The sequence below is a fragment of the Amphiura filiformis genome, chromosome 19 (assembly GCF_039555335.1).
Source record: "Amphiura filiformis chromosome 19, Afil_fr2py, whole genome shotgun sequence".
Classification (NCBI taxonomy): Eukaryota; Metazoa; Echinodermata; class Ophiuroidea; order Amphilepidida; family Amphiuridae; genus Amphiura; species Amphiura filiformis.
In genome coordinates, this window is record NC_092646.1 from 43,814,259 (window position 1) to 43,832,776 (window position 18,518).

At 34.7% G+C, this 18,518-nt stretch overlaps 1 protein-coding gene across 1 annotated transcript; it reads left to right on the forward strand.

The window, feature by feature from the left end:
• Positions 1-6,876: 6,876 nt before the first annotated feature.
• LOC140140732 (uncharacterized) lies at positions 6,877-16,980 on the forward strand. The gene is made up of 4 exons (XM_072162481.1): positions 6,877-6,988; positions 14,430-14,577; positions 14,900-15,220; positions 15,799-16,980. The coding sequence occupies exons 2-4, from the start codon at positions 14,479-14,481 to the stop codon at positions 16,324-16,326; spliced, it is 948 nt and encodes a 315-aa protein (XP_072018582.1). The 5' UTR covers positions 6,877-6,988; positions 14,430-14,478; the 3' UTR covers positions 16,327-16,980.
• Positions 16,981-18,518: the final 1,538 nt, after the last annotated feature.

Here is an 18,518-nt window from a genome sequence, read left to right on the forward strand (position 1 = left end):
TTTTGTATACCAACCATATTTGTTGGCACTGATGCCTTTAAACTATATTTGTGATGGATAAAAATTATACTTTTTCACAATATGTAAAACAAATTTTGTTGTTATTCCAATTTCACTGGATTTCTATCCGTACGATGCGTGTTCTTTGATGATTTTGTCTCGTAATCTCAACACAGTATTATAGATAAATTCAAAAGTGGCCACCTCCATCTTCCAATAATTTCCGTAAGTCACATTGTATTGATTTGATCCATAAGTGATAATAAGCCGTATTTCTCCTCGTTTCCAGAGCTCGCGCAGGTTACTTATAATCCGTGAAAGATCCACACAGAAAAAAGAGCTTTTAGACGTATTTGGTTTGTGACTGCCTTTAAGTCAATTTACAGCTTCTACTCAGCATTACACATTATGCATAAAACAAACAATCACCGTTTGCAGTATCCGCCCTTTACACTTATCAATGAGGCATCCATTGCAGATGACATCGCAAGACGATGCGTGTCATAACATCACTTTCATCAATAGCTGAATCCTTTTTAACGTGAAAATTCATCTAAATTGTCGTGTTTATCATTCAGTCGTGTCGTGTCACTTGATACCAATTTAATGAGAATTTTACATTGGTGGTCGCAGTGTAACGCATGCATTTAGCGTGCGCGAGATATCTTTAGTTGATGATGTTACAATTGACATTTTGAAGAGAGTGGCGCGCTTTGCTATTTGGTTTCAAAGCAGACGATATTAGACTCAATTTCCACGCGCTAAATTATGTTGATTGCATCGAACAAATATTTAAGAATAACAACAATATCCATTGTATAAAAATATAATTATCATTAAAATGGGCACTTTGTCCTCGGTTCGTGTATATGACCGGCCAATTGTTTTGTTTTTGTTTTTCGTATTCAACCAAGAAAAAACAAAACAAAAACAAAAAGCCCACGTATATATTATATTGAATTGCTTTTCCATGTTTCTCTTTTATTTTTTATACTTGTGTTAGAAAAGGAAAAATTTAATATTGTTGGTCTCTTTCTTAATTGAAAATGGAGCAAGAAAAACTTTTTTTTTTAAATAAATTATTTTTCGTTTTTCTCTTATTCGTATATTATACTTGTGCTACCTACAACAGAAACGATAGTAGTTTTTTTTTTCTTGGATTAAATGAAAACGATCATAGTGGGCGTTATTCGTTTTTTGGTTGAAAATGAAAAACGAAAAATGATTGGCGGTGGATATTTATTAAATCATACCCTAAAAGGTGGATGATATAATCAAAAATGACATTTAAGTCATGTAAATAAAGTAATGGTTATAAGGTCCATGTATAATTATGACCGGCCATTCGTTTTTCATTTTCAAGTTATATTGCGCAGATACTTCCAAACTCGAGCATAGATTTGATCAAAACAGTGTACGACATTATTTTTTTTTTTTTTTTTTTTGGCTATATCTGGGAATTAAAAGCTGAAATTTAGGAGATAACGCTGACGAAACTTCGGCCAGATACAAGTGACCTGGTGAACGAAGGGGGTCGCTTGGAATGGCAAGCCGGTCAGAATAATCAGATATAAGTCTGTACAAAATTATGAGAATGGAGGAGTCAAAATGGCATATGTTGAATCTCATTTAAATGCACTAACAATAAAAAATAAATTGGATTCGGAAGGTTATTCAAGATGAAAAAGGGGATAAAATTGTCAAGTTAATGTTTGAATATAACGACTAAACGACTAACAATTGAATACATGAATACAAAACCCACCCAAGTCCATGGGAAGTGATTTTGAGAGAAAAACCTGTGTATCATTTTAATTCCTTCAGTTATATTTACCTGGTCAATATGGTAAGTTTTACGTGCAAATGAGTGGGTTAAACTGTATTAAGTATTTTGGACTTGGGTGGTTTTTTGAATCATATACAAAGACAACAATGTTTGAATGAGATTACCACTAGTAATATAATACAAAATAAAACACACAGATCTGTATAATGTTGATGAGCATTCTGCCATATAATATTAACCACACACTTTCCTTTATTAAACCCATTTTTTTTTTCAAAAGTCACTCTCTAGCAATGAATGTGTTACAAGTGGACTTTTATACATACTGGATTTCAATCAATGTGCTACAAGACTCAAATCATGGACTTGGGTTATTCTTTCATACATGCTATTTTTCACATGCTCAATAGACACAGTGGATGAATTTGAGTTGTTTTTTCATACATATGACAGGCCTATGCATAGCAACAAATTCCCATGCTTAAATCAATTTGGCCACAGTATGGACTTGGGTGGGTTTTGTATTCATATATTCAATTTTATTTGGTTCTAAATTTGATCTGACGTTAACCCTCATAATAGAGCAAAGATTTAAAAACTTTTAAACAAGAAATTAAATATTATTATAACATCCATAAATAGATTTAAATAAGTTCTTGAAAAAATAGCAACTATGGCGAAGTCTCTGCACTGCTTAATTGATGAAAATAAAATCCTTTGTTAATCTTTTAATTTTCACTGGGGTATAATAGTATATAATACTCTATTTATAAATACGTATTTGTAAATACGCACATGGCTGCCATAACAGCTTATAGACTTATAGAATCCCCCCATATGTAATAATTGTGCTATTCAATTCTCGGTATTCGCAATAAGGGCGCCGCCAGACATAGGTTTGCGATGTAATCGTGATGTATCATGGGAAAAGGTCGACATCAAGTCGCGTAATACGAATATTACCATGCTATTACATAGGAACACGTGACAATATTTTTTAGTTTGTCAATATAACGGTGTTACACGCGAATCGATACTCAATAATACTTAATAATGTGATTTGAAATGTGCACAATTATTTTTTCTCTATCGATTTGCGTGTAATACCGTTATATTGGCAAACTAAAAATATTATCACGTGTTCCTATGTAATAGCATGGTAATATTCGTATTGCGCGGGCTTGGATGTCGACCTTTCCCCATGATACATCACGAATACATCGCAAACCGCTGGCGGCGCCCTTATTGCGAATACCCAGAATTAATGATGATATTTATCTAAAGAGTTCCTATCTTTTTCTGTATAGTGTTCGGCATGAGGATTTGGTCACGCTTGCTGGTCTTATATAGTGTCCATGGGTCACGCGCGTATTTATAAATCCGTACTTAAAAATATAGTCGACTATGTTTATCTTTATATTAAAGTCTGCTGTCAGAAAAAAAATGTAGCCAGTCGTTAATATGGCTAATTTCGGACTACAGGGTGTAACAATAAAATTTGTACAAATTTGACAATAGAATTACACAAGTATGTTGCGTACTTTTTGGTTTGATATTTATATGTCTATTAAGATCATTTCTTTAGCCACCAGCTAAGCTTTGTTTCAATAAAATCGACGGTATGCAAGTGAAGATATGGCCAATTATGTGACCTAGTCTTAAAACCGCTTGGGCTACTTTTGTCTAAGTGTTACAAAAGTGACATAATAGAGTTGAACCATGGACCATTTGGACGATGCTCTTATGATATGTAGTTTTAAACAATAGGGGTATTCGAAGTGGTAGAAATGATTACATAATAGAAAATCTCCTTGAGTTTTTGGAAGTCACAACTAAGCAATGACCTCATTTACTAGAAATCGTGGCTGCAGCCCAACGGGCAGCCCAACAACTTCAGCCTCAATTCCCGTTGGAAGAGCGTATATTTATGGTTGTGACATTTAGTAGCACATGGAGTCAAGCAGAAACCATAAGATTGTTTATAGCTCATTTTCCAAACTCAAGGCATACAATTACATTTAACTTGAGAAGTGTGTAGAATTTTTAAACAGAAATACTGGCAATAGTGGTCGCCCCAAAACAGCTAGAAGCCCAGCTGAACTTTATTTCAAAATCTTATTGTTTTTTACTTATGGATGCAAAATCTGTTCTCAGTTTTACCAATGATATCTCAGGGATATGAGAAATTGCTTTATTCATAAGATAATTTGAAAGAAATTTCACGACTTCATTTATAGATTTTAAAGAAATATCATATTATTATTAAGTTCATGTTAATTATATAAAAAACACCACTTATTCTTATGTCAGTTCTTTGATGTTTAATGCACGATAAGTATATCTACGCGGTTCAAAACTGGTATTATGAACAAACATGGCAAAAGTGGCCCAACACGTTTTCTAGACGATTTAATTAATCGGACATAACTTTTGAACCCAAGGTAGTAAAGAAACAAACTAAACGTCTTCTTTTAGCCAAGATATTTCTGATTGTATTGCATATAACATATGTGCCATAACTCTTTTGACTTTTTCCTGATAAGTCAAAATGCAATTGTATAAATTTTATTGTTACACCCTGTAGACACCTGTAAGATATAGTTCAAAATAGTTCTATATAATATATCGAAGGCTTAAATACAGAACCCCCTATGTCCAAAATTACATGTTACTAATTTCAGCAACAAATGGACCGTTAACTCTACCCTCCATAATAAATGCAATTAACTTTAGGGTATAGTGACAATGCACATACCCCTAAAGCAGTATACAGACTTTTTATTGTACGTACAATATTGTATGTACAATGTGTACGTTATTTAATCTATTGCCATTCTATTTCCAGTAATGTTTAAGTTCTAACGAATGTTTGATGACGTAAAATCAATAATATATTTCTGCTAGATATTGTATGTAACATATTATCGATTTTTCGTCATCAAACATTCGTTAGAACTTTAACATTACTGGAAATAGAATGGCAATAGATTAAATAACGTACATATTGTACATACAATATTGTACGTACAATACTGGAGTCTGAAGCGCGCTTAAGGGCTGGGGTATGAACGTTTGGACAGTATTTATTTTGGGACATTAGAGCACATCAGACATATCAATTGCATTCTGAATACGAAGAATGTCATTCTGATATCAAATAATTTTGATTTTTGAAATTCGCAATTTAATACACATTTTATGGCAAATCATTAAAATTGATATTTTTGATATTTAACAGTACTTGAAGTAAACTTTATAAATCTGATGATTTATACTTAAAGTGTATGTAGGTGGGATGAAAAGCCGACGATCAATTGAAAATTTTGACCTTTCGTATTGAAGATACGGATTTTTTTCCCAAAACACCAAAAAAATTAGGTCTTTTTGGGAAAAAAATCCATATCTTCAATATGAAAGGTCAAAATTTTCAATTGACCGTCGGCTTTTCCTCCCTGCTACATACACTTTAAGAATATATCATTAGATTTATATAATTTACTTCGAGGACTGTTATATATCAAAAATTTGAAAAATATCAAATTTTTATAATTTGTCATAAAATTAGTATTATATTGTGATTTTAAAAAAATGAAAATTATTTGATATCAGAAAGACATGCTTCGTATTCAGAATGCAATTCGATAGGTCTGAGATGCTCTCATGTCCCACAAAAAATACTGTCGAAACGCAATAAACGCTCATTTTGGATCCCTTAAGTCACGTACATTTATTGTGGATGGCAGAATTAACCGTTCATTTATTGCCGAAATGAGTAACATGTAATTTTGAACATAGATGGTTTTGTATTTTTAAATCGAAGGCTTAAAAGCCCTCAATATGTGCCTGTACATCTTTTCAAAAGACCAAATGGTGAGTCGGGAATATCCATTCATATAGGTTGGAGCTAGTTTTGTGATTTTTGATCACGAGACATGCCAAAACATGGATTTCTATTTCTGTACACATTACTTTCAACCATACAAGCTGTAATATACTAGGTATTCCTTTTCATTAAACATTGCATTCAGACTTGCATTAGCCATCGCCTCTTTTTTCACTTTTACCGATCCTGTGTCAGACGAGTTTTCTATATATCACGTCCGTGGCCTCACTGTCTTGCCGTTTGTGTAAGCGGCTGGCTACTTAGCCTGACCAATCAATGTAGATCTCAACAAGCAAGGCGATATTTGAAGTGGTTTTCATTGATAGTCTAATAATCATATCCAACGCGCGCGCAAAATGACAATAGAACTGTATTGGAGAAATGTTTTTTAAATATTTAAACAAACAAACAAACAAACAAACAAACACCAAAACCCGGAAAATTCAAGAGATACAAGACGGCCACCATCATTATCTGTCAATCATGTGGTCTCATTTTTACTCAGTTTGAACTACGATTTAGATCAAGGTTAGCAGTTACTGGTGATAGATTGTTGGATTGTCATGAAACTTGGTAGATATGATCACCCTTGAGCAGTACAAATTCTTAAGGCTGTCTGAATAATAGATTGTTAGATTGTCGTGAAACTCGGTGGATGTGATTTCCATTGAGCCCTTTGTTACAAGTATGAATTAAATGTAAACCTATTTAGACACTTTTCCAAATCGGCTTTCAACGTGAAAATTCACGAGTATTTCACAGTATTTCCCAGCATGTCATTGGTGGTATTTACAAATAAATTTCACACCCATTTAATTATTCCACACACAAATAAGTACTAGAATTTCAAGTACTTGTCAATGCAACGTTGTGATGTTATCAAGCAAAATCAGAAGGAAGTCGGATTGATTTTCATATATAGCCAAACAAAGACAATAATTTCTTTTGTTGCATAGTGTTTTGGAAACAATTCAACTCAAGTGTTCATATCTTAGGAACTAAATGTTCAATTTCAACGGGTTGTCTGTAAAATGTAGTTTTGCAAATGCTTGATACAATCATGTGAAAAACTGAAAATTGAATATGCCCGCAATCATAAAACATGATCATCAATGGCGTTGTCTTTTTTAAAGACAGTTCTTGATTTGTTCAAAAACGGAATTCCCCATAATGCTGCAATTGCGTGACGTGACCTTGTCCGCTCTCACACGCTGCTTTTAACAAACTGAATAGCATTCATTGAACTGGTGCATGGTGTTTAGAGCTGTTTGTGTTAAACTTTAACTTAAAGCTGGGTGTTTAGCAACGGTACGAAAGAGGTAGGATAAATACAACAGCCTGATAATATCATATGATTATGGGATCAGATATACCAATTTTATATGTGTTCGAACGATATTTGTTGAGTGTCTAAATCACGTACATACAGGGAAAGCTTATTCACATGCAAAATGCCATGTGCCTCACGTCAGTCCATATTTTATATACAATCATATAGAGGCACGGCGTACATTGTGTATATAGGACTAGGGATGCGGCTGTTACTATTGAATGCAAAAACACAGTGTTTAGAAATCGAGGACAGATTGGTGTTTAGAACATTAAATGTCTAGCATTCAAACCCTTTAATGTTTAGATCCTAAATACATTTAATGTGTTTAGATGTTTAAGATCTAAACATTAAAGTGTTTAATTGATCATGCCGGAGAAAGCCAGGCAGTGGCAGGAACATCAAGGTTGTCCGAATTTGCCCATATTTGGTGTAGTAGGAGTGTTTGATGAAACATTCTCACTGAAACTTTTTCAGGATTCTGACCCCCCTTGTTAAGGGTTTATAGCCCTTATTTGTTTTGGTACAATCTACCCCCTTAAAATGGATGAATTTTTCCTGAATTTAAGCCAATTTTGTATTCTCATTTTTTCACAAGTGGTTGAAGTTATTTAAGTAAATTAAGTATTTGTAGGAAACATCTACCCCGGGCATTACAGAGAACAATTGACATTCAACCAACCCCTATCATTTGGCTCTGGGGGTGTCTAAACATACCCCCCCTCAAAATGTCTTAAAAATTGAATTTTTATTTGATGAATTCAAATGCAAATATAAAAAATATACATCAAAATTTTGAATTTTTGTTGGTGTCATTAGAGTGACCCAACATGTGGCTGTGGGAAACAAATTAGAATATCTTGGGGCGGTGTTGCTTTTTTTAGAAAATACAGTGTTTCTATATGCTATTTAAGCAATATTACAAAGCTGAAAATATTGTAATATTAACGAAATACGTGATTATTTCAACTACATACTTTATTTAGAGCTGGTTATTAAGTTGAGTAAGGTTAGTAATTAGAATATCTTGGGGCGGTGTTGCTTTTTTTTTAGAAAATACAGTGTTTCTATATGGTATTTAAGCAATATTACAAAGCTGAAAGTATTGTAATATTAACGAAATACGTGATTATTTCAACTAGATACTTTATTTATAGAGCTGGTTATTAAGTTGAGTAAGGTTTTAAACTTTAATAACATGGATAACAAAAGCAAAATGCAAATGTTACTAAAATGTGAGTGCTTCTAGATTTTTTTCGATCTAAAATGAGAAAAACCTAAAATACTGATCAAACACTCAGGAATTTTAAAGAACAGTTTGATTAAACAAACCGTTTATGAACAGATTCAAACAAAAGTACGAAATAAACAATTAGTTGGTAACATAAGTAAGAAATAAACAATTATTTGGTAAGCAGCACTCCTTAAGATTTAAATCATGATCATACAACATTACTTAGCATCAACATATAAATATGAGTTATTATAGACCTAGCAATTCAGTTATTTATTAGTGCATAATCATGATGACACTTTGCATGTTACCGTTCTTTTCGACGCCTAATTGTACTACATGGTGTCGCAGAATGTTTTATACCGTGTTTGAACAAAATATCAAAAATATGTAGTCAACACTGTATCTATAATTTTAATATGTGCAATACAATGGCACATAATGTCTCCTACTTATTCTGTAACTTCTATTAGAAACGTCCAATTTCTAAAATCTAAAATTCCTAAGAAAGCTAAATATATGTTAATTTTAGAATTTAAAAAAAAACAACCGATAGTAATGCCCTTCATACCTAAATAAATACAACTTTCCTGGTATAAATAATTTTGGGACACCCTGTAGTTGAGGACAGGCAAGTGTCAAAGTAATATTCTAGCTAGCTTACACATAAGAAGTTGTATGGAACTGAAAGTGCAATATTTACAGGGTGTCCCCCAAAAAAGAGGCCCCTCATTGCGCCCTCTTTTTCTCCTATTTCTGAAAAGTTGATTAAATACTCGTATATTTCGGTATGTAAAAAACCTATAATCGTTAGCTTTAATAAACCAAAACAATTATTTCAATCGGCTCACAACTTTTGAAGATATGCTCTTTTGAATAAAAGTACCTGTTTTTCACTCTGTCCACGGACAGAGTGGTTGGGATGGCTCATGCTGTGGAGTGGCCTGCACGATCACCAGACCTCACACCACTTGATTTGTTTCCTTTGTGGCAAAATCCAAGATCTTTGCAAACGTATTACTGAATGCATTCGCAAGTATCTGGCGCACAGGGATGGTACGCAACGCAATTGATGCAATGAGAACCAGGGCTGAAACCTGTATTCGCCTAGGAGGCAACCAGGGCAGAGCAGCACAGTAAACTCACTTCAGAAGAACCAAAGACAAACTAAACAACCTTTTAGGGCTACCTTTTATCCTAAAAAGAGAAATGACTTATGTTGTAAAGAGAAAAAAAACCCAACAAAGTAAGAAACATAATAAAACAAACAAGATTCTTGGATTTTACTCTCAATCGTCCATTTTATTGAAAAGTATACCATTTTATAACTCAAACATTTCAAGCACAATCTAAGTATTCAAGCCAGAATAGATACTTTGATTCAATCATATACATCAAACATGTTTTACTTCTCAAGTATTTATGATGTCTTGCTGTAATGTTATTTCCAGTTCAAAGATGCATTCAAAGGTCACTTTATGACTGTGCAAGTTATCTAGGTTATTTTATTCTCAGGAACAAATAACATAACATGTCTGATATCATGATGTTCCAAGAAGTTTGCTTTTTAATAAACAAAATATGGATTGGTAATGGTACCAATCGTTTTGATACAGCCTGTATATCTCGCATGTAAATGTAGGCCTATGAATTACATTCCAGACAGATGTCCAAAAAATACATTTCTAAAATTTGATTTGTTGTCAGTGTTTGAGCCCCATACCCTTACAGATGTCCAGAAAAAGAAATTATAAGATTTGACCCCAGATAACCTTTGACCTGACCCCTGCAAAGTGTTCCAAAATATTTCCCTGGTCATTAAGTTTGTTGTCACAGAGTTTGAGTCCCGTACCCCTTACAAATGTACAGAAAATGCATTTCTAAAAATTGATCTCTGCATGACCTTTGACCTGACCCCTGTAAAATGTTTCCCTGGTCATGAGATTTGTTGTCACCGAGTTTGAGCCCCATACCCCTTACGGATGTCGAGATAATGAAATTGAACGATTTTACCCCCTTAATGACCAATTCTTTGTACAACTTTTAGACATTGGCTAAAGCCGATGCAGGTATGCAAGTCACGTCATTGTGTTATGTAATTTGTGGAAGAAGAAGCATTTTTAGTGAAAATCACATTTTGGCCATAATGACCTTTGGATGACCTTTGACCCCAAGTTGGTCATGTAACATTTGTGCCCCCACCCATTGGTCCTTGTGACCAAATATGGTTACAGGGTCCTAAAGCATATTGGCTACGATGGCTCGTTACAAGTTTGACAGAAGAAAGAAAGAAGAACTGACCAAAAACAGTACACTCGCAAATTGGAAATTTGCGATTCCAATTTGCGATTGTAATTGAATAAAATCCCGGTTTGATTTAGTGAATACTTCAGTATTTATAAGGCAGTTGCAGTTCAAGCAGCATAGCATGAAATATTCGATCATAAAAGACCATATCTGCCCCAGCTACTAGAAAGGCCTACTGGAACTACATCCTATGGCTAAGATTCTTGGGCACTTGCAGTGTAGTGTTTCTAGAATGATTATTTGTGAATGTAAACTGTGATCCAATTTATTTGAAATGATTAACTTACTCCTTTATAAACTCTTGTGATTTATGTTAGTTATCAGCTATTATCACAGTAGCCAACTAATATCTTAGTTTCGTACTCGTAACATTTAGGGCTTTTAGGCAGAATCTTTATTAATATATAAAAACAATATATATGATATACTTTTAAAAAAGCATAAACAGTAGGCCTACATAATGGACCTACATTTATATTGCAATTTTGTTCATCATGGTTTATCACAAGGTAGTCTTGTATTCAGTATTTCTGTTTTGCATTTTACTCAGATAGCTAAATATGAATTGTTTTGTATTTAGAAACACTTCTGCAGACTTGACATGATTCTGTTTAGAAAAATCTAAAACAATGTCACCATATGAAAACATTTTAAGCATTTTAAGACTAAAAATAGAATTGTCACATTCAGTTTCCTCCAATTTTTAGACTTACAATATCATTTTCAAGAAATTTATTAGGCGAAAATACTGTCTAGAAACACCAATTTTATGCAAATTCGTTACACCGCCCCAATCTACCATTTATTGTTTGAAGTAGACCAATATAGCCTCAAAATGTTGACATGAAAAAAAATCAATATTTAAGATGTATATTTTCATAAAAGGGCTTTAAAAATTACCCTTTTTTTACATTTTTTAAAAATGCTAAAGAGGGGTAACATTGATGACCCCCTCCTGAAAACCCAAGACCCCAATCATTGCAATTTCAAGTTCTATATTACGAATAAACTATGCTCTTGACAAATATTTCAAAATAAAATCCAATCGAGAAGTTGCTGATAGAAAAAAAAATTCATAAACTTTGCCATTTTTCAACTGATTTCACAGCAATTTTCCTGTGTCAAAAGCCCCAAATTAGGGGTACCCATATCTCCCTACCCAGGGGGTCAGGTGGGTCTAGTCTGGCATGTGAAAATATGTCATCCAGTACATCAATCTTACAAAGTATGAACCGATTTGGCCAACCTTCATGTTCCCAGATTTTGTCATATCACCTGGATCTCTCTGGCATGGACAATTAAATGCTGGACATTTAATGCTCAATCTATCCTCAATTTCTAAACACTGTTTTTGCAGTGTATAGTCGGCATGTTATATTTTTGGCGATTTCGTGATTTCACGTCTAACCGCCATCATGCCATTATCATGATCAGGGATGTGAGAGTTCCTCTTTTCAGCTGATTTCCTCTTTTTTTGTTGCCAAAATTTACGCGTTTTTCTTTTATTTTCAGCCCATATTTGGCGTTTTTACCCTGATTTTACGCTGTTTTTAGTGATTTTCCTCGTTTTTGGTCAGTGGCCTCTCACACCCCTGCATGATTTAAATGATCATCACCCGGGGGGCACTTCATTTGTAAAAAATATGGGGTCATTGGGTGAGAACGTGACCCTTTTTAAAGGAATCTTTGGGTGAGAACCGAAACAGCGCCACAGAAACCACGAAAATTGATTTTTTAGTTCTAAATGGCTTCAAATTTCTTTGTTTTTCAAAATAAGTAACAAAATCAGTGATAAATGAAAGTTGCTGTTCAAATTGAACTTGTAAGGGTCTTTGGGTGACAGATCAAATGAAAAAATAAGGGTCTTCGGGTGACAGAGCATGTGTTCGTAAAAAAGGGGTCTTTGGGTGACAGCGATGCTGAAAAAGGGGGTCTTAACAGCCCTACATACGCGTCACCTCCAAAGTTGGAGTGCCCCCCCACCGGGATCATCATCACCTGTAATTATGCTATATGAAAGGACATTACTTGGACAATCATGTTTGTTATATCTTTTACACTCAGAACACTACTGACCATCCTCTATTGCTAAAAGTCGATCGATACATGTTGAAATTAGCTTATCTTGGTCAAATAAAAAACAATAATTTTATTTCAAGAATTAGGATTGTGTCTTTTAGCGTTGTAAGATTTTTGATTTTTGGAGGCCTCAACTTCGCCCGTGAGCTTTTTTTGAAATAACGTTTTAGCATTTCAAACTAATATAAACACAGCCAAATTAAATAGTCGCCACTAGTTCCATCCCCATTTAATCAGAGTCTGATGAGTTTATGGCAAAATAATTTACATAATAATTTTCTATACACTTTCCTTCGAAGGTTGATACCAAATTTGATATCAAAAGTTTAATTATCGTGAGCATAGGAACCGTTGTTTTGAAATTCGTACAATTTTAAAAACGACAAAGAAAAATAAAAAGGGAGTTTTATCACGCGTCATTGTCATTAAAGGTTTACTCATGCATGTCAAAATGAAAATCAAATACCCCGCTCTTTTAATTGTGCGCAGGTTAGTGTACAATGATTCCTGTACGGGTTGCTTCGGGCCACATAATAATGCATTGGCTTTTGCGTGGTCAATTCGAAATTTGTCATTTTAAAAATTGCACGAATTTCCAAAACAAAACAACGGTTCCTGTGCTCACGATAATTAAACTTTTGTTATCAAATTTGATATCAACCTTCGAAGGAAAGTGTATAGAAAATTATTATATCAATTATTTTGCTTTTGAAGTTCAGCGTATGCTGCGTTGGCTTAGCGTGGTTTCTTGCGTGTACATATGCCGCACGTTGAACTCAGAACACGCTGAACTTCAAAGCTAGTGCCGGTGACTCGAGGTAGATATATATACGGTAGACTATAGGCTATACATTCGACCATAGAGGTTATCCACTTTACTCATGTGTGACTTCTAACAAAAGGCACTGGTTCCCGTTGTATTCCTCATTCAAACCAATTCAATGCACGACCTCGGAGTTATACTTTGGCGGGCTATTTTGAAACAGTCATGGTTGCACATGCAGGTACTTTCTTTTGAAAGTCCTAAACAAGGTATAGCAGTCGTTGATAGGATATGCAGCTTATAGGAGACGGATAACCTCTATTGAAAGATGGATAGCTTGATTATGCCAGAAGTGCGCAGTCATCCCACAAGATGGATTCTAGTCGTCAAGCTGAAAACTGATTCAATACGCTTCTTGTCAAGTAAAACAAAATGATTGACTGTTCCTAATAAGCAGAAGTGAATGATGAAAGTAACATCAGTTTGAGTGTCATAATCATGATAATTGTCATAAGGATACAATATTTTGGGAATTGGAACGGGACATTACTTCAGAGAGTCATCCGGAACTTTGAGTGCAACTGAACATTGTATTGATCAAGACCAGGCAGCTGGTAATATTTGTAGTAAGATCTGTGATTGTCGTATATGATTCTTTTATTTGAAAACCTGATTGTAAAATCATCCTGTACTTTTCTTTAACGATTTCATCCTACCACAAATGAAGTCCACTTTAATAAAAACCGGTATTAGAAAAGACAATTGAACAAAGGGCCACTTTTTCATGTTATAAACTATTCACAATAGACCATGAAGTCTATTTTTTACAGTGGGCGAAGTCCACTTTTTACATGCAAGCGATTGGGGGTCCACATTTTAGAATGTCCTCATACTGAAGTTAGCAGTAAACAATTAGCAGTGCAGTTTTCCTCCACCGAAGTGTTGAAACACCACTTCAGCTCTTGATGCATTAAAACTATGCAAATGAAAAGTTAAAAATAAATAAAATTTAATTGAATAAATTGACATGCATGTTCTCACTTCCAGCATTTGGGTCACCTTGTACGTACAAACGTGTCTCTAGGCCGACGTGAAAATGAAGTGCAAGAAGTGTGGAGAAATTAAGCTTTCCAAGGAATTTCCACCATTCAAATTACACGATGACTGTCAACATCCCCCATTGCACTGCTTAAGGGTAAGATATGCTAATCGTTGCTAGATGACAATAATGATGATGCTGATGATGATGATGATGAGGTTCAGAATGATGATGCTTCAGGATAGATGATGATGATGGCGATTGTGATGCCGATGAGGATGCTGATGATGTTGAGCAGATGTTGGTTTGAAGGGCGATGTTGGTTTATACTAAAGATTATTATGGTGATTCCGACGAGGTTGTGAGGAGGAGGTGGAGGATCAGGATGACGATGACGATATGATGATGATTATGATGATGACTCAGAGTGTAGCCAAATATCGGGAAGTTGATATCATGTTGTTTTAAACCATTGTAGTGTGTTACATCGTTTTGGGAGACGCGCGGTACCTGTTCACAATGTGACGTGAAAGTCGACGAATCGGAACTTAATCTAAGAAAATGTTACAGTATTCTAGAAACACTGTTTCCTGAGATTACGTGTGATGACGTCATGGATTATGAAGGTGCTGAAGGTATAGGTGGTGGAACGCTCACAGTTACCAGGCTCAATGGAGAATCGTTCGACACACCATTCGTGCCAACGATGCATGTGTTCTCATTGAAGAAAAAGATTGAGCAGTTCATGAAAGTGTCAGCAGATAAGCAGAGTTTGTTGTATAATCAGAAGCAGCTGAAGGCAAGTGGTATAGATATACATATTTTTATCAACAGCTACATTTCTTAAAAATAAACCGATGTACTATACCTGTACAGACGTTTTAAATTATATAGGTAAAATATGTTTCTGTAGATAAAATAATTTTTAAAGCACATCGACCACTCGACCCTTGACGCGCATACCGGGTGTGACGCCGATAGGACGGCGGATACGATGTTTTAAATTTGGAATATTTTTTTATATTTAAAAATTCTATAGGACAAAAACACCCCCGTGACTTAATACGGAACTCGCTCGACCCGTGATTACGTTCATCATCCACGCCCATTCAGATATGCTAATTAACCACGCCCATCTTATTGATATTCATTAGCAACATGAATATCCATAACTCCACGAGCATCTCATGAATATTCAGATACTCATTAATGTTAAGTGATGTCCCTAAAAGCCCCGTTACTACTCGCTCCCACACGTACATCCCGATCACTCCGTCCACGCACACATTGTGTTTTATTTCTGTATTTATTTTAATATTTCTGTATTTATTTATTTGTTTGTTTGTTTGTTTGTTTGTTTGTTTGTTTATTTATTAGGATTACAAAGACGATCACTCCGGGCTTGCTACCCTCTCCGACTTCAGTGTAAAACTCAATAGCACTATCCATCTTATGGTGCTCCTCTATGCAATACCTTCACACTTGGACAAGGTCGTCTTTGATCTTTACTGGGGTTATCCATCTTGGAAGCGCGATTATCTGGACGCTGATGCTGTTACCTTCAACGGACAGAAATGGCTTGAGTTTGCTGACTATCGCAATAGACAGGCTGCCAATGGAGCAATTCAACATTCTGGAGACATGATGGATGATCTGAACCGGCAAGGACATCACATCATTAAAGTTCATCTGAAAAGTATGCCATCTGATGTCACTCATGTTTTTTTCATTTTAAGCTCTTATAATTCCCCAACCATCAGCCACTACAAATCCCCAAGTATGCGTTTTTACGAAGAATCTAACCCGGAGAAGATGTTGTGTACGGAAGAAATCAGCAAAGCCGGGCATAAGCAAGCAATTGTTGAAAAATCCTTGGGTATCAAGCTAACAGAGGGCGTACGGTGACTAAATAGACCAGGAAAATCTATCAATTGTGCACACAATCGGAGTTTTAAATGCAAAGGTAATTCTGAATATGCACAATGGCAAGTGGACTACGGAGAAGTCTAATTAAGATACAGCGATGTGTTAAAAATGGACTAAATTTAAACGCAATATTCATATGCAGAGATTGCCCATTGAAATGTGTGTGATACTTTGCGTACAAAAAAGATGACATTGTGATTTCCCATTTTGGATTCCAAAGTAGAATAAAACGCAGATGCTACGTTGACATATGGTGATTTTACCTCATGTCTAAGTCCATGCAACGCGCCCAATTTTCAGGACGAAAAAGTCTCATTTTGAAAGTAAAGTCATGATGTATGGACGTAGTGATCTTTAATCTACCAAAATATATGTTTTTGGGCAACTATATTATTTAGGGAGCACAAAAAAAATCAAGTTTAATCAGCATGTAGGTCAAAATTTTAGTCAAATTCAAAAGCGGCCTGTTTGAATTAGGCAGAGACTCAGATTACTGTTATTTTTTCAATCAATATGCCCTCTATCGACCTAGATTAGATTAGATCAAATATTATAGTCTTCATTCCAGCTGACTTGTTCATCTTCATGACGAATGAGCACAATCCAGTTTGGAACCGAGACTAGCAATATTTAACACCGTATTAACGTATGTAAAACGTACGTAAAACGTACGTTCCACGTGCTGCGTTTGGAACATCGCAATCTCTATTATCTTTTCTTGTACGCACACTTGAAGGGGCATTTCATGATCCATAGCCTCATCCCCACTTTTCACCCAAAAAAATGAGATATTTATACCACTAGAAATTTCTGGCTACATTATGTTAATGCAGATTAATTCATTGAGCAAAAATATTGTCAAATTTGAATTTCGTTCCAGTGCACCAGAACGAAATTACCACACAGTGGCCTATCATCTATGGAGCAGTTAACATGGTGAAATACACATAATCACGCACTCGCAAACGCAAAATTGGAATGAACTGAAGTTTTGGGAATAAGCTTTTTTAGTGGATATCTACTAAATGTCATAAAAAGAGGATGCTAGGATCAGGAAATACTCCTTTAACACAAAAATGTTAACCACGTCGACGAGTCATCTTTAAAGCAAACGGGCCTCATTTCATATTCATTGCCAACTACATGAGGGATGGTGCAATAACTCATGTGGACAACATAAAGCGGACAAACATTTTGGGCAGGTCGAAGAGGGGGTGGGCGCCAAGATATTTTTTTGGCACAGATATTTTAAGTACGTTTTTCATACGCTCTAAGTGTAAATCTATTGATCTATATTGTATATACACAACCACTTTATTTAATTACATAGAATGATCATGCATTGTTTTATTTTGATATTTTGAAAGTTTATTAATTTTTTGCTTCGGTTATGTCATTCTTGACGCCATAATTATTGTAAGACTCAAAATGTGCTACAAAGTTTCTAAATTTTGAAACTTATTATTAAGGTCATCACCTGATCTTTTAGTTATTTTGTATATTTTCTTAAATGTTCATTAAAGGGCACTTCGTGATCCACAGCCTCATCCCCCCCACTTTTCTCAAAAAAAGTTGAGATTTTTATATCACTGGAAACCTCTGGCTACATAATGTTTATGTACAAAATATTTCTTGCAGATTAATTCGTTTAGCAAAGATATCGTGAAATTTGAATTTCGTTCTGGTGCACCAGAACGAAATTACAACGTATTGTCTATGGAGCAGTGTAATGCACATAATCATGCATAACTCGCAAACGCAATATCGGAATCAACTTAAATTTTGGGAATATGCTTTTTTCGTGAATATGTACTGAAAAATGTCATAAAAAGAGGATGCTAGGATCACGAAATACTCCTTTAATTTTACTTTTAAGGTATACAAGGGTATCCAATAAGTTGTCGCAACTATTGTGTATCCCCATTCAGATGTGACGTAAGTAGCATTTATTTACAATAATAAAAACCTTTATCTTTCAAAACACAACAGTTGCTATTAGAGTACCTCATTTTCATAAAGTCATTGTTATATGTAACATTGGCGGGAAAATTGAATTGCAGTTAAGGAACGTGTAATAAAAAGAAACAGAAGTAAGTACCAAAGCAGTTTACAAGCCTTATTTTTGGTTTGAGGTAATCTGAGTATATTCTCTTGATAATTGTGAATGAAAA